We start from the raw sequence: 26,210 nt of genomic DNA on the forward strand, positions 1-26,210 counted from the left end.
ACTGGAAATATCTGCACAAAACTTTGCTGGACTGAGGTGCACAGCTTTCAACACAAGCATTAACAAGCACGTGCCCAGCCATGTGGATGGAGGTCATGCTGTTACCTCGTGTTTACTCCTGCCCCGCCTCGCCCCTGCGCTTCTCAGGCAGCAGCAGCCTGTCACTCACACAGACACAGAGACAGCGCTGCATACAGTACATACAGTTAATGTAGATAAAATGTTAGAAAAATGGTCTCCACTTGTGTAACTGTAGAAAGAGTTTAATTAATATTACGTTGTTTAATTCTGGCTTACTTTTATTGCTTTGTCTTCATTTTTGTTATCAACGCTATTGATCTAATTAGCTTGGAATGTAAACTTTTGAAGGACTGACCAATGAAGATCCTTCTTAGTAGCCTATTGCCTTTGCCATGCATATGCAACAGTGTAATGAGGTAACATCACCAGAAAGTTCCTGACTCCTCATGCAATTGCCAAACGTGATTTTTAGGCTTTTTTTTCTTCATGGAAATGAATTATATATATATAGGGGAAAAAAAACGTGTGGTGCCTTCTTTGCTTTTATGTGCACAGAGATTTGAGGGTAAAGAAGGCCCAAATTAGGAAGGATAATCAGTCACATCTTCAAAAATGCTCCAAGAATTAGCTGCATTTCTCAGCATGACTAAGCATACCTTGGCTGTGGGCTAGACGTTTGGATGCAGCTAGTAATTCAGTAAGGGGAAACAATTTGAGGTTGAGCCTGTTTTTGCATGTTTTTGACTTCAGGAATTTTCCAAAAACTACGCTTACAAATACTACACACTACAAAAATACAAATGCTGCATATCTTTATCTTTATTTTTTTAAATAATAAAAAATAAACAGACAATAAATAATAGTCTAAAAAATATTAGAAAAGTTTGACACTTCTCATAAATCCAAGGATGGTTTTTGTGAACTGTTTTAGTTTTAAAGAACACAGAATCATATATTTGAACCCAGACCATCTGGTATGTTTTTTATGAGTATACACATAGCTGTTTACATCAGCTTTTAGAAAAAAAAAAATCTTTTACTCACATATCTCTTTTTCAGAAATGGTTCACTGTTGGTTCTGTGAAAAGAAAAAAGAAAAACAATAGTTCTGACTGCAGCAAAGAATTCTCCAAGCTTCAGACTGAAGGTGGGATCTTGTGTTATATCTGCTGTCTTTTTGTCACAGCCTTATTTAACAGTGCAGCGAGAGAAGAGTAGCAGAACAGCGAGGATATATTTGAATCAGCGGCTCTCCAGTAGTGAGTGTTATTTATTTGGTGCGCCATGCATCAAATTGAATCTGGAATTCGAATCTGCTGGTTGTAGACTAAGAAAGATAGGAAAATGTGAGAGCTGAGATAATGGATGTTTCTTCTGTCACGACCCCGACTTGATAAATTACAGCATTTTTTTTGGAATCACTTGGGCGGGGGATGAGCTGAACCTGCTGTTGCTTCAGTCAGTCCCTGCATAGCACAGCTTTATTCATTTCTCACAGACCTGTGTGGATCTAATGTAGCACATGTGATGAAACTGTTAGATGTGTTGGACTAATTCTAACTGAATTAACCTCAATTATATAGAAAAGTAGATCGACCTTCAATATTAGCAAGTCTCCACTATCTTAGCCTGTCCTGAAAAATGCGTGTTAGTAGTTAGAGAATTAGTGTGTAGGGGCGGGGCTTGGGGTGGACTGAGAATGGTAGAAAACAAATCATCTTCAAATAATGGCGGCATTACCCATCAATAAATGAATGTGCCGAGACGTCAAATTAGTTTTTTTATTTTCTAGATGTTTCTTTTAACATCCTTGTGAGCAGCACTGTGATAATTAATTCAAACATTTCTTGAATCTGTAGAGTCTGTCGTTTCAATTGCATTATATTATAAATTTATACACGACTTACATCTGGAGTAATAAGGCTATAAAATAGGCCCCAGCAGCTGATTCGTGAGTCCATTCCACACTCCTGCACTCAGTTTACACACCTTACTCTAATCTGATCATTTTTTCAGTACTGAGTAGTCTAACCCAGTACTATTTCCAATCCAGTAATCAGATTAAAGTGTCCATTTTACTGTGCATTATTTTTTGTTCATTTTCTTTAGTAAAAGAAATTCCAGCTTTATTGCTGGAACCGTCGGCCGCAACCTCGCCTAAATAATAACAGGCTAGCGAGCTAACAAGCTAACAGGCTAAAACTAGCACTCGGGCTCAACCCACACATACACACATACACTTGAGAGAGGACAGAGATTTTTCTAGCTGGAAATACAGACATTATTTTAAGTTTGCACACTCCTGCACTCAGAGAGAGTATTGTTCAATTCCATGCAGCATTTTTCAATATTACATTAAATGAACCCAAAAGAACTCGTGGTTATTTTGTGTCACAGACCCTTTAAAAGCTGAGTGAAGCTCCATACAGCTCTTTTTAACTCTGTCCTTCATTTTAACTCATGAAGTTCCATAGTGAAGTATACTGAACATCCTGAGAGCATCACTACAGGACAGTGTTTAAATATGTGTTTGTTCATTTCACCTTGTTTACAGAATGAAGGAGAGCTGGGTTAGTTCTAAAGATAAAACTAGTGCCTTTTAAAAGTGCATTTCTTGCTTCTACAGCTTGGTTCCAACCATTAAAAAAATTAAATAAATACATGAAAGTTGTACACCACATTTAACTAGTTCTAAACTGATTTCTTCAAAATATTAATAATAGGTAGGAAATTATGGTTGCCATTTATGTTACATTATTATTTTAACCTAGTCATGTTCCTGCAGTAAGAGGCAAACATGAAACATCAGAGCTGCTCACTAAATTTATCTGTTTCAATTTGGACATTGGTATCACTATTTAAAAATGGATCTGAGCTCTTATAGGTTAAAATAAGAGCAAAATAATAGCAAATTAAAAATCTATATATAATATACTGTATGACCTTTGATTTAACATTACCATGAAATGCAAGAATTCCATTGTTTTTACATTTTAGCTTGAAAATTTCACTTGCAGTATGATGGATCTGTATAGCTTGCTCACACGATGGATGGAGTAATGTATAATCGGCAGCTAATCAATGGACTTAACATATTAGTTAATAAATTATTTAATTGTCTCCTTGAAACTTTTGCTTAACTTCATAAAATTAAAAAAAAAATTTAAAAAAAATCTTCTATTATGGTGTTCTCACTTCAGGCGCAGTGCCTCCATTAGTCTTGTTAAAGAAGCAAATTTCATCAGAGGGCTGCATTTAAAGTTATTCCACAGTTACATGAGTTCCTAATAATTTCTTCAGTGTTCATTCAGTCTGTTTCTCTCAAAACACTGACAGATGCACAAATCTACCAATTAGACAGGCAGAGGACGAGAGGCAGAAGACGAGAGATGAGTTTCTTAACTGCTCTGTATGATTGCAAAAAATCATTAATAATAGAAACATTAAGAAACTCTGAATTGAATGAGTTTATGGACCACAGAGGGTTCATATTTGGAAGGTTGCCAATCAAAGAAAATGTCCTCTCTATTTCATCATCAGTTGTGGAGGAGATACAAAGATAAAGACAAGGACAACCATTTGGACACAGATTGAATTTGGTCTCTGCGTTTAACCCATCTGTGCAGTGAAAACCGAAATCAGCGTGCAAAGAATAAGATTATTAAAGTAAAATAGTTTTTGGCTAAGTAACTTTTACCCATATATTACAAAGAGTATTTTTGTGAAACATAATTTAGGAAGAGGATAGATCCTGCACATAAAATCTGGGCTTACACTTCCCTTTCCTTATATTCTACTTCACACTTACTTACTATTAAAAACACAACGCTGGTAAATTCCACCACCTAAAGGCTAAGTTACTGTGCAAAGGTCTCATCCAATCAGCAACATTTAACCCAAACATGAAGATCCAACACCTTACAACTAGGTTACTTTGTCCGTTTATAATTCAATCAGCAACATTTAACCCAAACGGGAAATACCTAACCCTCTCATCACAAATACACTAATTATCCACTACGCAACAAGCTCTTCTCAGGGGTCATCAGGTAGGCACCTACTTTCATCAGTATTTTGCTGAATTAGGCCAACAACACCCCCAGAAGGCTCATCAGTGAATTCTGGCATTCCAGACTCACTTCCCTCCAAGCTCACTACACAGAACATTACAAGATTCTGCCCACAACCTTGATACCACTATTCCACCATCACACGCACTAAACACACTGTTACCTTCCCCATCTAACCGTTTTTTTTATTTTTATTTACAAACACTGACCAGATCTCTGAGCTACTGCTGACAGTTCCCTCATGACTATCCACAGCACACAGCCTCTGAACCCAAATTCCACCAACACAGACGTGACCAAGTTTGCTACAAATCCCTTAATGCCTATCTCCACCAGTCTTACTTGTGCCACTCTCTTACCTCCACCACCAAATCTGTATATTTTAACCTTTTCCTTTTGCAAGCTACTTCAATCTCATCTTCAAATAGCACAGTTAGCTTTATAGTAAACTGTCCGCTTGTTCTCTGAATACAATAATACAATATTTGAATTTGGAGTAGTTACAACAATGCAATGTGGAAGCTGTAGTTTCTTTTGTAATTTCTTTCATATATCTACAAACAGCTTCTAAATAAAAGTAATATAGAATTTACTTGTACAGTCCATACGTTGCTATATAGCTGTCCTTGAACGGGCAGTTCCCCAGAAAGGGATAAAGCTTAGTCTTGGACTACATATCCTCCTTTAAAATGGAAAATGTCCATTAAAAGGAAAATATAGTCTACAACTAGGTTTAATCGTGTCCAGGAAACCGACCCAGCGTGTTCACCGAGGTTCATGCTGTTACAATCATAAAAACTGATATAAATAATACATCAGAGCAACTGCTTTGCAGAGGGGACTAAACTAGGAGTCCTTTATTACACATTGCATGCGTATTTCTACCACCTTTGTATGTTCAGACTCTCTGAATATTCCGTCACTTTGTACGTCAGACCCATGCATTAGTTAGTGGGCTGTATTTAAGCATTCACTCTCATATTCACTTGATCTGTCCCACTTTTCGTCTTCCAGTAATCCAACCCCTACAACCCCCCAACCCACAGCTAATCAGCTAAAGTTGGCCAAGTCAGACGGCTGCATTTCTGAGGCTTGTAGTCAAGGCCCATTAGTCCGCATTAGTCCGAGGATGCCCTCGTCTTTCTGGCTGGACGTTCTGCTCTGCCCGCAGAATCCAGCTACTTTGAAAGAGGACACCAGGGCCTACAGGCAAGGGAAGGCTAATGCACTCTACTTGCTACTAGCTACTTGGCGAGTGTCGGGCGAGCTCCAGGTCACCGCTGCTAGCGTTTAGCGTGGCTAATTGACTGGGAGAGGAGTGTGTGTAAACAAGGATGTTTGCTACCAAGCTCAAGACTCTAATCCTCATTTGATTTAGCATTGGGGAATAAACTCGTGCTCTCTTACACACACACACACACACATACACACACACATAAATAACTCATCTGAACTGTGTTTTCCTGACTTTTATAGTTTAACTGCTGTTTTGCTGCAGTTTGTTTATGTGGCACAGTCCTGATGGTAACCATTGCTCCGTTGTTTGGCTATGGCCTTGGGCTAACATTGCCTTCCTGTAGCTAGCGGTTATCCTCCCTAGTCTTTGTAAAAAAGTTTGTTTTTGTAAGAGCTCAGCGTCGAGCATTTTGTCAAAATGTGAAAAGAAAAAAAAAACTGTAGAAGCAGAGAAGCATTGCAACACGGATTGTCTTCCCTGACATCATTTTATCTCTGGTTGAAGGAGGCCTTAAGGAACATGAGTAAGAAGTTCTACTCTTTGTAGATAACCTTCTACAAGACCAGCCATCTCTGCTTTACAGATAATTTGCCATTTCTCAGGATTTGGTAGATCACCCTGATAGATAATGTGAAATAAAAATATCTGAAAATGATCAATTGATTACAGAGCTGTGTGATGAAGTCACTAGGAGTGACTAGTACATCACCGGTACTCTTACACGAGTGTCTTACTGAGTGAAGTCTCCAGGAGTCATCACTGTCTACGGTTAGTCTAGGAGAGGGGATCTCAGCATGTGTAAAACCTGTCAAAGAAGAGACAGTTCATAAAACAGTACTTAGACTATAATTAAAACACTTTAAAACAATTGTTATATGTGTTGTTTAATACAAAGCAAATAGTTAAGAGCCTCCAGTTGGATAATTATGGCATGAGTGATTATGTATCAGCTGGCAACCCTTATTTAACCCTAACCGATGCAGTGAGTAGCTTCTTATTTGTTAAACCACCATGTGGAAATACACGTTCTGTGGTCATGGAAAAATTGCTAATCTGTTAGAAGGGTCAAATTATAGCTGAAAAAACATCTCAGGAGATTGCTAAAACTACTGAAATTTTGTTAAGAACTGTTCAATGCATTATTATTAAGTGAAAGGACAGTGGGTCAACATCATCTTCGAGGAAGGAATGTGGTCGGAAATGCAATCACCTAATCGTTGGTGAAACATTTGGGAATATGTTTAATAGTGAGAGTAAGAGCATTTCCACACACGCAATGCAAAGAGAACTCGAGGCATTGGGACTGCTGGGTGAGAGTAGGACATAATAACTGTCTTAAGTTGCAAAAAATGTGACTTGAACATGATGAGAGTACATCAAAATCTTTATGTAAGAGTTTATAAAAAGAAAATCCCTAATAAATAGAAACCTTTAGAATAATGTGATGGTAGTGTGAACCTCAAGCCTTTTCATCCCATTTTATTGAAGATTTTGTGTAAAAATGGTATCTGTTTAATTAAACATGACATTTTTTTTTATTTGGCATCAGTAAAAAGCATTAAATCAAGCTCTAATGGTGCTAAAGTATATGAAGTATTTAAAAAGTCAGATTTTAGCACAACAAGGCGCTGCCTTCACGTTTAAATGAGCCTCATATCTGTGATCTGTTTATGACTTCACACAGGAAGGAAGTGTTAGCCTGTCCAACTATCCTCTCCTCACTTTTGGTGTTTGTCAGCGGTTCTCACTGTCTTCCTCTTTAACACGCACCACGAGATGCCAATTAGTCAGCAGTTCCATAATTATAGCAACATGACAGCAGATGTCATTCAGTGATCAGATAATTAGCATTGATTTCAGGGCTAAACAAACCTCCTTTCAACCATACACTCTTTTTTCCTTATTTAGTGTACTTCACATAATGTTACTACTGCCAACTGCTACTGCTGTCTTTCCTGGCTTTCTGTACTGCATGCCTGGCTTTATATTCAAACCACGTTTTTGAGGTTCTTAGCTAAGTTGTGATATCTTCGAATAGTTTGGCTGAACTTGGCCTTAATGATGTGCATTATGGGCTACACATGCACAGTATGTAGTTGCATAATTGGGATGTTATTGCAACTGTGCAACTGTGTGGGCCCCTATGTCCACAGAAAGTGATTTCCTGACCTAAGCACTTTTTTTTTTAATATTCGCTGTACAAGAGAATTGCAGACCAACCCGTCCTGCTTCTCCTGCTTTTCCCGCAGACCACTGAGTGGGTTTCGGAGTATTTCAGACTAGCTGAGCTTTCGCTAACTCTGCATTTTTCCCCCAGAGGACGACTTCTAAATGAGCGGCCGGTGGACTCAGGGAAATATACCATTCTACATCATAATCAAAATATGAGCAAGATATTGGATGTGTAATATATGAGACATAAACACTGCTAGTGAGGAGATAATAGTCGCACTAGGAAAGTGCACAGCATATTTTTTTCCCTACAAGAGATGCGCCTCGTAAAAACAAGTCTTTGTGTGGCTGTGCGGGCCGGAGCCGTGCACTTTCCATCAGATTTAATGAAAAATGGATTTCCTACTGCGCCGCACATTAGCTTTTCAGTACAGGTGTCTGATTGATTGAATACCAACTACAGCTGAAGGAATGCTAAATGCTAACTTCTTTCATTCCTGCACAACTGCAGTGCTATAGCATAAAGACTGTCTCTCTCTCATTTTCTCTATGTTTATTCTCCATCACACCACATGTACAGAAAGAGCTCGGCCTCTTGGGTCTTCCACCTCCCTCCAGCAGTCAACTGAACGACAGAGCCGGTCCTCGGAACAGGGAATGGGGGTGGTAGCAAACGCACACTCATTAATAATGGACGGGAGAGATGGAGGGAGAGTTTTTTTTTGTTTTTTTTTTCACGATGCTGAGGTGTTTCATGAGTTGCTCTGGCAGAAAAGTAGGTCAGGCTCTGAGCCCAGGACTTTTTTCTTTTTTCAAGCCCCATCCTCTCGCCTGTCTAGACCTCGGCCAAAACGTACAGTTATTAGTTACCATTGGGAGGTTCGTCTGGACCGTTAGCTTTGCGGTTTAGTTTTTGGATAGTTAGAGACAGTGCTGGATTAAATGTTGTCTATCGTGGATTGCATCAATATTGAAATATTTGTGTGATACTTCAGTATAAGCATAAACTTACACCCATATTTTTTAGAGATAAAACACATTGTGTAGACATCTTAGTCATCTGAGAACCAAATTTAAAAGCCTATAATGTTTAGTAGGATTATAACTAGGTTTTTGCTTATATATTCTCTGCAAAACATTTTTTAAATGACAACGTCTGTGTCACAAATCCAACATTTACATCAACAATAAACACAATACTGTTCCAGTAAATGACCGGTTCGCACACCTTCACAACATGAACATGCAGGGTAGTCTCCTCTGCTTAGAAACGCTGAAGTGCTGCGCAGTTAAAATATCAATCTGCCAAAGTCAGAGCTTCCCTGGCTAGACAAGGGAAAGACAAGTGACATGTTGATTGGTTTATTTCACATTACACCCAAAACAAACCCAATATGGTGCATGTTTTCATTCTCACATTAGCAAAGACAACACTGTCATTCCCTAAATAAGCTATGCAGTCAGGGCATGAATTGGCTGGAATCCATTATTTGCTTCATGTTATTTAACATAATGAAGTGCTGACTGTCCCAAACAGTTACTGAATAATAGAACCCAAGTAGACATGTATCAATCAGGGATATTTTCACTATAGAGTAACTGATCAAGCCGTATTGGTTGGATGCCACCTTAACCAACAGCTTCTCTAATGTTCAGTGTAGTGTCACTCAGGATGAAATATGAATTAGAGGTGTAAGATTGTATGAATTGCCATGTAGATCTCCACTATGTAGCTGAGTAGTGTTTGCTATTTTTTCTTTCCTTTGATACTGTATCTGGTGAATCTCGATTTTTGTGGAAAAGTAACGCTTCTTAGGAAAGTTATGAATGAAGGTTTATTGTTTATGCCTTTGGCTTGTGTTTCAGGCAATGGCATTAGGAACATTTTACTGGTAGACTGAAAAAAATGGGTGATCATCATAATGATCATAATCATACTGATCACAATGTGGGCACAAGGTAAAGGTTTTTCCATGGCCCTCACAGCACCTCACACTGTAAAACCCGATAAGTCGACTAAACTCAAAACTTTTGCTGTAACCGATTACCTAATACATTTTAAGTTCATGTAATATAATTTTTAAGTACAGTGAACTTAACAAATACATATACATACATATTTAAAATAATATTTTACTGAACTTGTATTTAGTCTTCTTTTTGGTTTCATTCAACTATTTTTTTAAATACTCATAGAAAAGTAGATGAAAGAAAACAGTAAATAATTAAAAGTACTGAGAGCACAGTGAGAACACAGAGTTACTGCAGCTCAGTAAATGATGCTGTTCTACAACCTACAACACCAAGAGGTCCAGTTTTTAATCATAATATGTGATCTATAAGTTTACCTAAGGTAGCCCCGGGTGAATCACTACACACAGATGATGAGTGTCAGAAACTGTTGGACACACCCAGTATGCAAATAGATTGTGACAGAAGCCAATGGAAAAGAAGTTGTTAATGGCAACAGACTAAACTCAGTTATTATAAGTTGATTCAACTCAATTTCAGTTTAAGTGTCCACAAATGTTAAACTAACTCAAAATAGTTGAGTATTGTTTAGAAATCTCTAATTTTATGTAAAACAGACTTAAATCATTTGAGTTCAAACAACTTCTGGGTTTACAGTGCAGTGAACCTAAACATCATTGAAATTCTGTGGATAGACCGCAAAATAGCAGTGCATGCAAAATGTGCCAAAAATCTTATAAGCTCTCTCAATCGCTCTCAAGCTTTTTGCAGGGAATGTGTGAGAAAGCATTTACAAGCTGTGAGACTTGACAGAGAGGGCGATGGTGTTATAGTGCACTGACCTGCAGAATGCCCAAACTTTTGCTGCTTCTGGCCATAATAATCTGTAGTCTTGCTGAACATTCTGGGGTCAACAAGTGTGTCAGCCTGTCAAATTCAGTGGTACTTAACGGTTCTGTTGAGATCTTGATAATGTAACTTGTCTTTATCACTTTTCCCTGTGTCTGATTGGTGGATTCATGCATTCGTGTATGTTTTGTTTGAAACTATTGAACTAATGAACACTTAGGCCCAATCCTATTTCTAATTTGTACCCCTTGTTTTTGAGTGAGAGGACGGGGTGAAATCCCCCCTAAGAACTAAGACAACCCTTCAAGAACCCAATACTTGTACAATCCTGGAAAAAATTAAGAGACCACTTCAGTTTCTGAATCAGTTTCTCTGATTTTGCTATTTATAGGTATATGTTTGAGTAAAATGAACATTGTTGTTTTATTCTATAAACTATGAAAAACATTTCTCCTAAAGTTCAAATAAAAATATTCCTATTTAGAGCATTTGTTTGCAGAAAATGAGAAATGGCTGAAATAAAAAAAAAAAGATGCAGAGCTTTCAGATCTCAAATAATGTAAAGAAAACAAGTTCATATTCATAAAGTTTTAAAGAGTTCAGAAATCAATATTCGGTTGAATAACCCTGGTTTTTAATTACAGTTTCCATGCATCTTGGCATGTTCTCCTCCACCAGTCTTACACACTGCTTTTGGATAACTTTATGCCACTCATGGTGCAAAAATTCAAGCAGTTCAGCTTGGTTTGATGGCTTGTGATCATTCATCTTCCTCTTGATTATATTCCAGAGGTTTTCAATTTGGTAAAATCAAAGAAACTCATCATTTTTAAGTGGTCTCTTATTATGTTTTAGAGCTGTGTAGCTTGTAGCACTGGAGTGCTAAGGTTCAGCAACCTAGCTGCTGGTTAACTAGCTAACTTTAGGGCATTAGGTCTTCAGAAAGTGGCCAAGTGGTACAGCAATATATTATTGGGCAAGTTAGCTAGCTGCTAAAAAGAACTAGTAGCAATTTCTTTATTATGAAGAAAATGGCAGTAAAACATTGAAACTACATATTATAATATGGTAATAAAGTGGATATTGTATTTTTAACGAGGAAAATATTGAAATGTGTTGGTTTTCTTTGGTCGCTTGTGCTGCCATCATAGCAGAGATTTCTCAGAGCCCTCTCTTTAGAGTATGTCTCTAACAAAATCGCAGTTTGATGGACCATGTACCTCTAACTCTCTGACCTTTCTTTCCAGCCTAAGGCAAGGCAAGGCAAGGCAAGTTTATTTATATAGCACCTTTCATACACAACGGTCATTCAAAGTGATTTACAAATTAGAAAATACACAGAGAAGTCAAATTAAAAAAAGAATAATGAAGAATGTAAAAGAATAACAGTAAAAATGGAAATAAAAACTAAAATAAGATAAAAGCATGATTGATTCAAACATGATTAAAACAAAGAGAAGTAAAATTAAAAACATGTAAAAGAACAACAAGGAATTTGAAATAAAAATAAAATAAGAATAAAGCCTGAATAAAACATAATATAAAAGAAATGGGGCTCCCTACCGCTAGACATGTACATGCACATGAAAAACAGAGGGGTAGGGCTAAGTGGAAGGGCCAAGGTGTTGAAATGGGATTGGGTCTTTCCTAAAAAAGCTTTCCTAAAGATTTCCTAAATAAGCAGACCAAGGCAGATCCCTCATGAGATCTTGTTCAGCTCATTAGCTAACCAACAAGGTTTTATAAGCAGCATACTCACTTCTTCTTATGACCCACACAAACAGGGCATTTACACCAGTTTTTTTTTTTTTTCAAATGTTCCATTATGATTGTACTTTGCCATTCTTGCCCAGACAGGAAATCAAACCTAAGACTGGTAAATGTAGGGCAGCGGCCTTACTCAACACAGTTACAGGAGGCTGTATGGAGAACAAATGTGGATTTGTTGGAATTGCCTGTGCTGTGGAGATTGTAATCCCTGTCAGAAAGTCAGTGTGGATCCTGCGGGCTCCCTGGTGTGTGTCTCTTCATCTCCCTCTTTCTCCTCATCCTCCTCGAGTTGGTACACGGTGAATGACAGACAGCCGTTAAAAGAGACTCAGTATTAGGCCATTGTACTCTAAACCCGCCTGGGCTAGCATGCTTGTTTCAGTCGTAACAATGGCAGCATTTTCGTACTGAGAGCGCTGCCTTTTGTCTCTTTATTCTCTGCCTCTCTTTTTATTTCTCACACTTTCTTTCTCTCTTGTGTTCTGCCTCCTCCACTTGACTGCTGTAACCCGCCCGCCTCTGTTTTCCTGCAGTGGGATGGCGTAGGCCCACTTCCGGACACGTCGGAGCCTCCCAAGGGGATCCAGATGTTATGGCACCCGTCCATAGTGAAGCCCTACCTCACCCTGCTGTCTGAATGCTCTAACCCGGACACGCTGGAGGGAGCAGCCGGGGCACTGCAGAACCTGGCTGCAGGGAGCTGGAAGGTAATGAGAGCCTGAAGCACTGTTACATTATTGGTCAAAGCAATTCATTTGATTTGATGGAAGTGGTGCATTCATACATACATTTATAACAGTACACAATGCAGTTAAATGTTCATGCAATTGAAACAAATTAGCACAGCCACCATAGCAATAACAACAATAGGGACCATTTTCATTTAATTCTTTTGCTACATATTGCAGTAGGGGTATACTTCGATATGTCATGTTATAGTAGTATGTACAGTAAATTAATCATAAAGTGTTTGGCTTGAAAATGTAATCTCAGATTAGAATGGCTTCTGGATAGAATTGTCAGTGTGAGCAATCACACACATGCCCACAAGTCAGTGCAGCATCCTTTAGCTTCCATGGGACATGTCAAAAGTTGTAGGGCATTATGATCAGAAGATCATTGGTTTGAATCCCGGATCATGCTGCTTGCCATCAGCAGCCGGAGTCTGAGAGAGCAGAATCCATTGTACTCTCTCCGAGAGAGTAAATGTTGCTCTCTCCCCACATCACTTTTTTAAAATTATTTTATAATTTTATTTCTAAATTGTCCTATTTTCTCCCCAATTTAGCACAGCCAATTACCCAACCCACTCACTAGGACTCCTCCTATCACTAGTGATTCCCCAACACACCAGGAGGGTGAAGACTAGCACATGCCTCCTCTAATACATGTGAAGTCAGCCACCGCTTCTTTTCAAGCTGCTGTTGATGCAGCATTGCCGAGCAGCATCACAGCGCGCTTGAAGGAAAGTGCAGCAACTCGGTTCTGATACATCAGCTCACAGACGCCCTGTGCTGCGGACATCACCCTAGGAGTGATGTGGGGAGAGAGCGCCATCTACCCACCCAGAGGGAGCAGGGCCAATTTTGCTCCCTCTGAGCGCCGGAACCTTGATGGCAAAGCTGCATGAGCGGGGGTTCGAACCTGTGACGTCCCACTCATAGTGGCAGCACTTAACTTTTTAGGTGATGTTGGTCAGCACAGGCATCTGTTAGGTGAAGTATCAGATGTTTCAGAGGAGGCATGTGCTAGTCTTCACTCTCCTAGCATTGGGCTGTTGTTAGTGATAGGGGGAGTGCAGCTGAGTTGGTGGGGTAATTGGCAAAGTTAAATTAAGGAGAACAACAGGATTAAAAAAGGTCATAGGACATGATACGTCAGGCATGCCACCAGTAAAACTTAACTGATTAATTGGCTTCCAAACTTTTAAGAAGATAAATGATAGAAGACCCACATGTGTTTGTGGATGACATATATTTTCATACATGTTGAGTACCAGTCAAAATACTTGAATTTCTTGATTCTTAATGTGTTTGAGAGCATCAGTTGTAAAGTTCTGAAGAGGTAGAGTTGGTACCCAGTGAATATTTGAGGAATGTTCTAATGCATATTATGGCAAAATCTACTCCATAAGTAAAGAAAAGAAAAAACGTAAAAAATGAAGGCCAGTCAATCAGAAAACATTAAGAACTTTAAAAGTATCTATAAGTGCAGTCAAAAAAATATGATGAAACTGGCTCTCATCAGGACCGGCCCAGGAAAGGAAGACCCAGGAAAGGTTACCTTATTTGTACAGAATAAGGTTATCAATTATTAGAGATACCAGCCTCAGAAATCGCAAGTTAACATCAACTTTTAAGTTACTAGAATTCTAGTCCTTTATGTGTTCCTTCATAGCCTGGATGACTTCAGTATTCATTTACAATGTAGGAAATAAAATAAAAACTTTGAATGAGACTGTTGCTGTATGTGTGTGTGGTGCATCTTCACTTAGCATCATTTCTCCTCCAAATAAACTCCTTGTGTGTTCCTATAAAAAGCGTGAATTAAAGGGATGAAAGAGTAGCTGGTGGGACGTGTTATTGTCAGCACGCCCGCTCTTATCTGTCACATCAGTGCTATTAGGGCCGCGTGTGCAGCCTGAGTCTATTGTCAGCTTTCCTTCTTTAAGGCTTATCTTTAGGCCCCAATCCAAGTTAATCCTTCATACGTGTCTGCAGATTTCAGCAGACTGATCACAGGCAGGTAGCCAGGCTTAAAATAGCTCTTTGATGGCTGTTTTTGGCATTCAGTTGACTTTACACACTCAAAGCAGACACGGCCCGTGTTTTCTGCTATCAAGGGAGAAATGGAGTGTGTTCGCTATCTGTTAGGCACGGGCTTGGAGGAGGAAGTGTGAAATCACATTTTTCCTGGCCAGGAATCACTTGCTTTTCTTAGATGTACCAACCAATAGAATCTACAATGATTGCTCACACTCTCCCCCTCTTTCTTCCCTTCACTTCTTCTGTCTGTCTCTCCAGTCTGTTGGCATTGGTGACACACACCAGCATTGATTTTTAATTTTAGCTGCGTTGATAGACAGCAGAGGCTTAGTTAACCGCAGCGTACGTGATTTGCCGCTTTAGGTGCAGCAGATCGTTTAGAACCTGCTTCAAAGCGCATGAAAAATAGGTGAGTAATGCTGTCATATGGCGATACAGACTTAATAAACAATACAGAATATAAAAAAAGTCAGAATTTATTAACACTGATAGAGTTTAATAATGAGTTCAGTACACTCTAAAAAAACAGGGGTATGATATAAGTACTTTTATAAGCACTCAAAGGTACACTTTTCATAATTGTACCCTCAAAGGTACAATATTGGTCTTTAGATGGTCAGATGTGTTACTCTGAAGTACAAAGTCCTTCCTCACAGCAGAAAATACAGATTTGTACCATTTACCCAGCCAAAAAGTACATTCAGTATTCTGCATCACTTTACTAATAAATAATATTTATTTTAATTGCACATTTTTTATTTTTAAGCCACACCATTTTGGATCATCATGTTTTTAAGCCATATTCAGTTGATGATAATGTTTATAATATTTATAATCTTTGCTGGCACAAAAAACATGGGTACAAAAATAAACTTTTTTGTACCTCAATATAAGGTACAGCCCCAGCAAGAAGCTTTGTACTCTTTTAAATACAAATCTGTACTTTTTTCTTATTGTGTATGTGGAAGTGACAAGCCATGACCCTCAAACACTGTTGTCTCTATATTTACATAAATTAAACAGGGCTGTAAACCAGGAGGAATTCCAAAAAAAAAAAAAAATTGTGAAGTAACAGTCATTTACTACTGGCCTAAGCTTAGATACACTAATTTAAGATAAGCTAATATATGCTTATTTAGCTTAAGCTAAGCTATGCTACCAATGTGAACATTCTCTGTGACATTAATTAACACTTTAAATCAGAGGTTATGAGTTTTTCACTCCATTAAATGATAATCAGTATTTTTAGTTTGTTATTCTGAGGCAAAAATATTTAAAAAAGAATTGTAAATGTGTTTGTAAAACTGCATCTGAGACTTTTTCCCCAACCAATGCATTTAGCAGACATCTGAATTTACATCTGCATTAGCAGATGCCCTTATCCAGAGCGAGCAAAAAGGTTCTTTGCTGTTTACTTTGATCAAATTCTTAGCTAGTTTGTAAAGACTAGAATCAAAACATGCCTTTTGGAGAATGGTCTTAACTTTTCCTCGACCAGTTCAGTGGACTCATATCAATGTTGTTTTCTTTTTTTCACTACTGCATGCATGTTTTCATTTCATGCTAAATCTGTAACAGTCCCTCTTCTTCTTGGTCATCATTAGTTGACACCATCAGCAGCATGGCTTTCTCTCTCTGCCCCTGTCATCCTTTTTCGTTTTTTTGCGGAGGCTGGGTTTTCTTGGTGCTGCTGTCCTCATGTAACCACAGTGTGTTTTGAGACACTTTCTTTACAACAAGTATAAAGAACTGTGATTTGCTCATATTCAGCTCTGGAAAAAAATAAGAGACCACTTAAAAATGATGAGTTTCTTTGATTTTACCAAATTGGAAACCTCTGGAATATAATCAAGAGGAAGATGAATGATCACAGTCCATCAAACCAAGCTGAACTGCTTGCATGAGTGACATAAAGTTATCCAAAAACAGTGTGTAAGACTGGTGGAGGAGAACAAGCCAAGATGCATGAAAACTGTGTTTGATTAAAAAACAGGGTTATTCCACCAAATATTGATTTCTGAACTATTTACGAATATGAACTTGTTTTCTTTGCATTCTTTGCATCTTTTTTGTTATTTCAGCCATTTCTCATTTTCTGCAAATAAATGCTCTAAATGACAATTTCTATTTAGAATTTGGGAGAAATTTTGTCTGTAGTTTATAGAATGAAACAAACAATGTTCATTTTACTCAAACATATACCTATAAATAGCAAAAATCAGAGAAACTGATTCAAAAATTTTTATTTTTTTCCAGAGCTGTATATCTTTGAAGTCTCCTTCCTCCTATAAAGTTCTGCAGTGAGCTCACCCTGCACTGCTTTTGTAGCGACACTCTCATCATTACACACTTTTTGCAGGGGGCGTGTCTTCATGTTACTGATCATAGGCAGGAGTGACAGGGTACAATAGCCCTGCCATAGTGACCGCAGGCTCTACAACTAAAATTGTGTTCTGTGTGGTTCTCCACTGGGTAGTTATTAAGTCTACATTAACATTAATGGCCTTTTGACTTACATTTTTAAATCATTTTACACAAGTAGGTGAATGTATTAATAGAAATCTTGCCCAAGGACTCTTGTCAAAGTCGAGTGGGAACCGAGCCCTGGTCTGCCACAGGATGGACAGTGGTGTTATCCACCTCAATCTTCCCTGTAGCAGATACAATAACTGCAATAACTGGCATATTCTGTTTTAGAAAATGTTTAAGCATTTACAACATGGGACTCCAATCAGCAATTGCTAAATTACTAATATGAATATAAATTGAACACTGAACATTTTTAACATACCAGTAAATATACAAAGAATAATACAGTGTTTATCACACCTTCCAATTCCTCAGCAGACTGCTCCAATTTTATGAACTCTAACTCCCAGAGAATGCACTTTTTTTTCTGATTGACAGATCAGCCTCACCTGAGTATTGATTTCAATCAACTGTTAAACAACGTATAAATACCAAGCTGCATACCGAGCATTATTTCTTTGTTTTCTTTAATAGTGTCTGTGCATGACCTATTTTTGTTTTGTTTACTGTGATTCTGTCTTGCCCTTTTTTGCTTGTTTACTTTGGTGTTTGCTTGCTTTTTTACCATTATTTTGTCTCCTGTTTATCCATTTGGACTGTTTTTCAGCTCAGATGTTTTGGTTAGGCTTGTCTCTGTTTTTTTTATTTTTACCTTAGTCTGTACTGTACTCTGTTTTTTGGTTCCCCCCTGTATTTTAATGTCACTCCTAATTTTAACTACAAGTGTCTCACTACAGTCTGTAGTGTCAAAATGTTTGTCTACTACATGTAAAGTATTTTGCAATGGTGCTCCACCGCTTGGTTCAAGTGGCTTAGTCACGATTAATTACAGCTGGGTTAAATACACAGTGCTGACAGACACAGCAGCCAGCTTCAGTTGCTCCTCAGGTTTAGCCTCACTGCTAGCTAAGTCTTTTTCCAAGCTTGATTACTCACTAAGTTGATGATAGACTACAGTTCTTGTGTGAGCTGAGTCTTTACACTGCCCTTTAGCTATAGACATTCTTTCTGTCTATTTGAGCAAACTCTGAGATCTTTATCTTTTTCTCTATGTTTTTCTCTATGGATCTTGGAATCCAGAAAAGGGCTGCAACTACTGAAAGAAATTCTGTTTGAAAACACTGTAATGAACCTAAAATATGTCAATTATTGTTCGTTATAAAATATTCTGTCTTTTCACTTATTCGGTCAAACGCTGGAAGTACTTTCACTATTTTTGGCAGAATATGTTTGGTTTCCAAATATTTGGTGAATTCATTCTAGCAGCAACACATTGTGGCATATTATTGCACCCGACAGGTCAGTTGTATTACTACTAGGGGTGGACGATATGACTAAAATAATATCACGATATTTTAGGGTGCTTTTGCGATAGCGCTATTCTTGGCAATTTGATGAAACATAGACTTTCTTTTATGAATGAATGTACTATCATATACAACACTTTTATACATTCAATAGAAATAAAATAAATATATACAATTGTCTTTTTCTTGAACAGTAACTTACAAAATATTGCACAACAAAAAAAAAGTGCGGCATATTTAGTGCCTACATATTAACTGCAAACGAAGAAAAAAAGTAAATACAGGAAATGTCAAAACAAATGCAAAATATACTGCTTTCAAGAATATTGCAATATCATATTGGAGGTTTGTGATCGTGTCCAAAATGTTGAGAATTTGCACCCCCCTAACTACTGCTCTGAATGCTGTCTGGTAGAGGTCTGCATTCCTGTGGGATTTAACAATCCTGGCGATATTGCTGTTTTAATAAATACATAAGTAAATTTCAAAAACTAAATTTAATTAATTCAATTCATATTAGGATTGCGGGGCGGGAGAGGCAGAATTGTGTGTGTGGCGGGCGGGCATGGGATTAAAACAAGCTATTTTTGATGGGAGCGGGCGGTAACGGTACTAAAACAAGTGGGAGCAGGCAGGAGCGGGTTTAAAAAAGCCGTCCCGCGCAGACCTTTACTGTCCGGCTTTCCTGTTTGCTAACCTGCCACTATGTCTTGTGGGTTGATCAAATCTACCAGACGCTTTAGAAACATATCTGCATTGGACCAGTAGCGGGTGCTAATTTCCCACCCTGGATCCAACAGGTTGGCTCGTCTGTGTGTTTGTGTTCAGTCACTTTCTGCAGAAGCTGCTTTACTTTAAGTCACTTAAAGTAAAGCAGCTACTTATATATATATATATATAAATATATATATATATATAATATATATAAAGTGGCTTTAGCACTTGTTTTAAAGTGACAGACCAGACGCCTCACAGCTGGTATGGTGCAACAGACTGGGTTCTCTATTAGAGTCACGTTAATGAATAATTGCAATGTGTTCCCCACATAACAAAACTCTCACACAGTGTTCTTTTACAGCAGCCTGGAACGTCATATGCATCCATGCCTTTACTCAGTCTTTGAGCATTGTTTGCTGGAGTGTGACTCTCTCTCTCTCTCTTGCTTATCCCTTTAGTTTTTTTTTTTAAATAAAGGACTTCAGTCGCCAGTCATCCATGATAAAATGGGTAGTCACCATTATGCAAGGAGTAAAAGTTCTCCATTTTCTACTTAGTTTTGTTATCTCTTTTAATGACACTCTGTACTGTCCTTGCTGATGTGCTATAACTTCAGGTAGACGGCCAGCCAAACTCCGTACACATGACACTGGAGTCAGGGAATAGCCTTTAGCTCCTTTATTTTACAGCAGACTGATTGTCTTCAGCTCTCCTAACAGCTCTACATGTGAACATTTCTACATATGGCTTCCTACTTCCTGCTTCCTGTCTAAACAGGAAGTGCAAAATATATATATATACAAATATTGCCTATAGGGGGCAGTACACACTCTATTCTTCCTTTTGCGTTGTACAGTCTGCAACCCCAGTAATATAGTATATGCAGGCCTCACATCTAGTGCAATGAAAAATCTGCAATGCTGTCGATAATCACTTGGTGTGGGGTACATTTTCGTATGATGCCAGATAACTTTAATCTTAATTACAAACACTTTGACAACCCAAAATTACATAGCTTATGAGGTCCTGCAACCAGTTTCTGTAATGTTTTTTGAAGACACACTTTGGGTGGAGGCCTGAGTTGGAGATTGGATTGTCCATTAACTGAAATGGAAGAGTTCGGGTTTTGGACTAAGCATAACAGAAAATGTATTTGGGTATTCATACTGAAAAATAAAACATATAATAGTATGTCAGCAATGTATTTCTAGGTTAATTAAAATTCTTGTTAACTGCATTGAACTGTTTGGACAGAGTGTCTTATAATGTAGTGTTATATAAAACAAACTGTCCAGTAAATGAACAGATAATAAATAGCATGTTTCTATACTAAAAGCAATATTAGGGTACAGTATGTAGCAGTTTTATTTAATAGCTTTGGTTCTAGTTCTAGTTCTATTGTTTGATGTGCAATGTGTAGAACTTTTATTTTCATTGCCACTCCAGCAGCTAACTGCAATATGCAACTCTCACCAGAACTGGATAAGGGTACATAACATTATTTCACATGCTTCTTTCACTCTTAGTGACAGTTGTGTATCTCTCAGCTTGTCCAGAAATGCATGTGTAAAGCATGTCCTTTAGAGGTGGCTTTAGAGGTATCTTTAGAGGTATTCCTGCCTTGCCCCCAATAATTCACAGCAGATGAGACACCAATCCCACCGCGACCCTGACCAGGAAGTAGTGGATGAGATGATGGATGGATGGGTTTATGGATGATGTTGTTGTAGCATAACTCATGCGGCACCGGGTCAGCAGATTTATTGACAGTAGCATGCATGTCATCTATCATATATCGTGATACTGTGATATGCTTGGAATACTGTGAATCAGGTGTCACCCGTCACTAGACAGAAACTCTGTCTATTTCCACTGCAGGAGCACAAATCCATCCAAAAGCAGCTGAATCGATACTATGAAGCTTAGGAGCGCAGTGGGCTTTTAAAATCCCATAATAATACCACCAACCCCACCCGACTCCCTCACTTCCTGACACACATACACAAGAGGTGGGATGAGGGGTGGAGGTGTTGTTTGGGTGTGTGTGTGCCTTGTCATGTCAATGCAGTGCAGTATCTAATCTGTGCTGACACACACACGCACACACACACACACACTCACACACACACACACACACACACAGATCCAGGAACACATCACGTCACTCCGGATTCTCTCTGGCTGCTCTTGCTATCAGTGAGCACGGACACGCCAGGCTTTGTGCGCTGTTTAAAATAGAACACTTAAAAACCACACAGATGCATGTAGGTCAAGTGCTAGTGTATTCCCCACTGCATAAAATACCTTTATGATGAATATTTTATATGTATGTGTGCATGAGTGCATATGTACAGTACGTGTGCCTGTGTATGCATGTGTTTGAGTTAAAAATAAAAGGCTAAAACTTAAATAAGAAAATATTTTCGTTTACTTTTTGTTTTATATTACAGGCTCAGAAAAAACTGTAAAACCTGTAAAACGAGTTTATTTGAAAAAGTATCAATTTAGGTTATCTGTATGTTACTGGAGTAATTATTTTTTGATAAATTTTTACTTTTACTCCTTACATTTTTACACAATTATCTGTATTTTTTATTTCTTGCGTTTTAAAAATAGCCCGTTACTCCTGTTTCATTTCAGCTTGTTTTCATTCCGGCTTCTCATGGTTCAAGAAAAACCCTTTCTAGCTAAATCTCTCCTTCCAGATAGAGTGAATCTGATTGTGGTTGGATGAGAAGTATAAACTTACAGCTCTGAAAAAAAAAATAAGAGACCACTTAATAATGCTGAGTTTCTTTGATTTTAACAAATTAAAAACCTCTATAATACAATCAAAAGGAAGATGGATGATCACAAGCCATCAAACCAAGCTGAACTGCTTAAATATTTGCACCAGGAGTTAAAGCTTAAAGTTATCCAAAAGCAGTGTGTAAGACTGGTGGAGGAGAACATGCCAGGATGCATAAAAACTGTGATTAAAAACCAGGGTTATTCCACTATAGTGCACTATAGGCCCCTGTGGTGCAGCCTAAGCTTTTGTCCTAAATGTCATTTGTTCCCTTTATGTTAATTTTACTTTTAGTACTTTAAGTCGTTTTGAAACCAGTACTTTCACACTTTTACTTGAATAAAATTTTGAGTTGATACTTCAACTTCTACACAAATATTTTAAACCCTATAAGCTATACTTCTACCTGTGTAATAAATATAAAGAATACATTTGATACCTTTGGATTTTATTGCTCTGTCATTTCTAAAAGGTTTTTTTTTTAAAGAAGTTTTTACAATCTATTCAGGTTTTATCATGCGTTCAATCCATACAGGATTGAACAAATAGCCAGCAAACAAACTTGTGTTATTCTAACTTACTTCTAACATATACAGTCACTAATACTGAAGTCATCCTATGACTATGAAGGAACACATAATGAATCATGTAGAACCTTAAAAGTGTTAAACAACCTAAAATACTCTTATCTGGAGTTAACTTATCTGTTAACTTGTGGTTTCTGAGGCTGGTAACTGTGATTAGCTTATTCCGTACAACAGAGGTAACGCTTGCTCTTCCTCTTCCTGGGGTGGTCCTGATGAGAGCCAGTTACATGTAGCATGTTACACATTTTATGTATGTGTGTGTGTGTGTGTGTGTGTGTATGACTTCACACCCTGATGTTGTATAAAATAAATAAAAATCTATGTGTTTGTTTTCTCCTCAGTGGTCAGTCTATATCCGGGCAGCAGTGAGGAAAGAGAAGGGTCTCCCCATTCTCGTCGAGCTCTTGAGGATAGATAACGACCGGGTGGTGTGTGCAGTGGCTACAGCGTTACGAAACATGGCCTTAGATGTGAGGAATAAAGAATTGATTGGTAAGTGCCTCCGCCTCTAAGTTCTCCTTACTTGACTTCATTGTTTGCGGTGTGTCTGGTTGTTTTGAGCTATTTTACTGCTTGATCAATTTAGTGGCACATCATTTTATGAAGGTATAAATCAACATCAAACTGATACACCTGACTTTTCTGTGCTCTTGAGATGTTTTGCCAGGACCAAACTGTTGCCACCTTTAGCTGCTGCTTGTTTGTGGGTCTGTTTGCCTACAGGTTTGTCTTCAGAAAGTGAAAAGCTGCTTAATTAGCCTGATGTCAGGTTAGTGTTTTTTTTAGATTGGCTGAATTTGGCTGATTCTGAGCTGAAAGTATACAGTAGTACTATACACTTTTGTCATTAAAAAAAACACCAGTGATTGGTGCTCTAAGTGATCCAGTGAATGGATGCTATCACTGTTCACGATCCACAGATCGCCAGTTTGAAATGTCGGTTCCAGCCATGCTGCTTGCCATCAGCAGCTGGAGTCTGAGAGAGCACTATTGGCCTTGCTCTTTCAGAAGTGGGACTATGGCGTTCTTTCTCCACATCATTTCTAGTGTGGTGTTGGTAAGCACTGGCTTCTGTTAGCTGATGTATCAGAACTGGGGAGCTGCTCTTTCCTCTAAATACCATGGCTATCCAGTGGTGCTACAACAGTGGCAGTTGGAAAGGAAGTGGTGGATTACCTTTTTTAACATGTATCAGAGTTGGGGCACCGCAAGTGATTTGAAGAAATTCATATTAATGGGGATTGGATAATTGGACTTCAAATTGTGGAGAACAATAAATAAATTAATAAAAAAACGACACTGATCCAGTTCTATTGACAGCCATACCTGCCCATACCATACAGTAACTGCCTCCACCATGTTTGACAGCTTTTTGACCTCTTGCTTTCACTGTCCAGCTCTGTGGAGTACCATTATGTACAGTAGAAACACTGAACAAATGTTTTAGTGCTTGTACTTGAATTAATTACTTATTATGACCAAATCTGAGCTGTGTTTTACAATTTCTCATTAGGAGTAATAAGATTTTTGCAGAGGTCTTTTTACAACTTGTCCAGTCTGGCTATAAAAGAATGCATTTGCTCTGAACTGACCCCCAAATAACTGTCTTGTTTGCATTTCTCACACTGAGCCTGTTAACAAGATAACAAAGGGGAAAAAAACACGTCCAAACAAACAAAAATGGCCTTCTTTACAGCCTCATTAAAATTCAGCTATCAGGTGTGAAAATATCATTGTCTCAGCTTCATTATTAGTTGCTGTTGAGCAAAATGATCAGAGATTCAGAGTTGTTATGTATACCTTATTATTTAACTTAATAATAAATCTATATAAATATGATATACCTGGCCCAGATGGAAAATAACTTATATCATCCAACATCACTAGCTTAGCATTAGCACATCAGCTACCAGCATCATCTTTAATCACTTGCACAGTGTAGCACAACAGTTACCAATATAACCCAGCATCACTAGCACAGTGTTAGCACATCAGCTACCAATATAATTCACTATCACTATCAAAATGTCAGTACATGAGCTACCAACATCATCCAACATCACTAGCATAGTGTTAGCACATCAGATACCAACATCATCTAGTATCACTTGCACAATGTTAGCACTTTAGCCACTAACATTAGCAAATATCACTAGCACAGTGTTAGAACATCAGCTACTAGCATTATCCAGTATTAGCACATTGGAAGTCGATTTAGGTAGTATCTATGGTGGTTTGCCATCTTCTTCTATGCTAAAGAAAGCATGACTAGTGTACTAAAGATTCTTTGTAGATACTAAACCTCCCTTAAACTTTTATTCAAGTAAATACAGTAAGCACTAATTTCTCTTTCATTTCTCCCAAAGGTAATTATTTTCAACTAATAATCTAACAGTTTGAACACTGAAGATGTACCCTTAGCGAGACCCCCACATGGGCAGGTAGCTGACAGTTTTTAAAAGTGTATCTCCATTAGTTCAGCAGATATCTTTTCAAGAGCTGTTATAGTTGATACTTCCCAGGATTAACATTTCTTCAAGGGTATTAAGATCGTACCTTGGAAAAACCTAAAGCAAAAAATCCTTAAATGTTTTTCTTGGTTAATTGACATCAGAGTGATTAATTGCTTCATTAGTAAGACAATTAGAGAACAGAACAAAACCATGGCTACAAAGAAGAGCTTGAATGCCCGCATCCTGTTTCCTAAAGCCCAGCTCATATGAATCCAGTGAAACAAGATGCTAAAATTCTAAAGAAACAGTGATACAGAATGGCCAAAGAAGTTTATAAGTGGACTAATTAAAATACAGAAAATATTTAACAAAATACTTTTGACTGGAAGCTGAAAGCCAAATACCATAAACTGAATGTGGTTTCCCAGCACACAAACCAACAAAGCATAGAGCATTTACCTCAGCAGTGCTATTTTAATAATACATTTATTATTATTGTAATACTATTATTAATATTGTAATGTACATGTATTGTTGTCACCATACATTTACATCAGTGGTGCTATTTTAATCATAAATTTACCTCAGGACTACTATTGTAATTATACATTAACCTCAGGACTACAATTGTAATCATACATTTACATCAGTAGTGCTATTCTAACCATATATTTACCTCAGGACTACTATTGTAATCATACATTTACATCAGTAGAGCTATTCTAATCATACATTTACCTCAGGACTACTATTGTAATCATACATTTACATCAGTAGTGCTATTCTAATCATATATTTACCTCAGGACTACTATTGTAATCATACATTTACATCAGCAGTGCTATTCTTATCATAAATTTACCTCAGGACTATAATTGTAATCATACATTTACATCAGCAGTGCTATTCTAATCATAAATTTACCTCAGGACTACTATTGTAGTCATACATTTACCTCAGCGGTCCTATTTTAA

The 26,210-nt window shown here is 37.8% G+C and overlaps 1 protein-coding gene across 2 annotated transcripts in view; it reads left to right on the top strand.

The window, feature by feature from the left end:
* Window positions 1-26,210, top strand: part of ctnnd2a (catenin (cadherin-associated protein), delta 2a) — a 628,772-nt gene that overhangs the window by 525,515 nt on the left and 77,047 nt on the right. For both annotated transcript variants that reach the window (XM_007252283.4, XM_022681995.2), the window contains 2 exons: window positions 12,624-12,797; window positions 23,125-23,275. In XM_007252283.4, coding sequence (XP_007252345.3) covers window positions 12,624-12,797; window positions 23,125-23,275 — 325 coding nt within the window. The remainder of the gene's footprint in view (window positions 1-12,623; window positions 12,798-23,124; window positions 23,276-26,210) is intronic.

The sequence above is a fragment of the Astyanax mexicanus genome, chromosome 1 (genome assembly GCF_023375975.1).
Source record: "Astyanax mexicanus isolate ESR-SI-001 chromosome 1, AstMex3_surface, whole genome shotgun sequence".
Lineage (NCBI taxonomy): Eukaryota > Metazoa > Chordata > Actinopteri > Characiformes > Acestrorhamphidae > Astyanax > Astyanax mexicanus.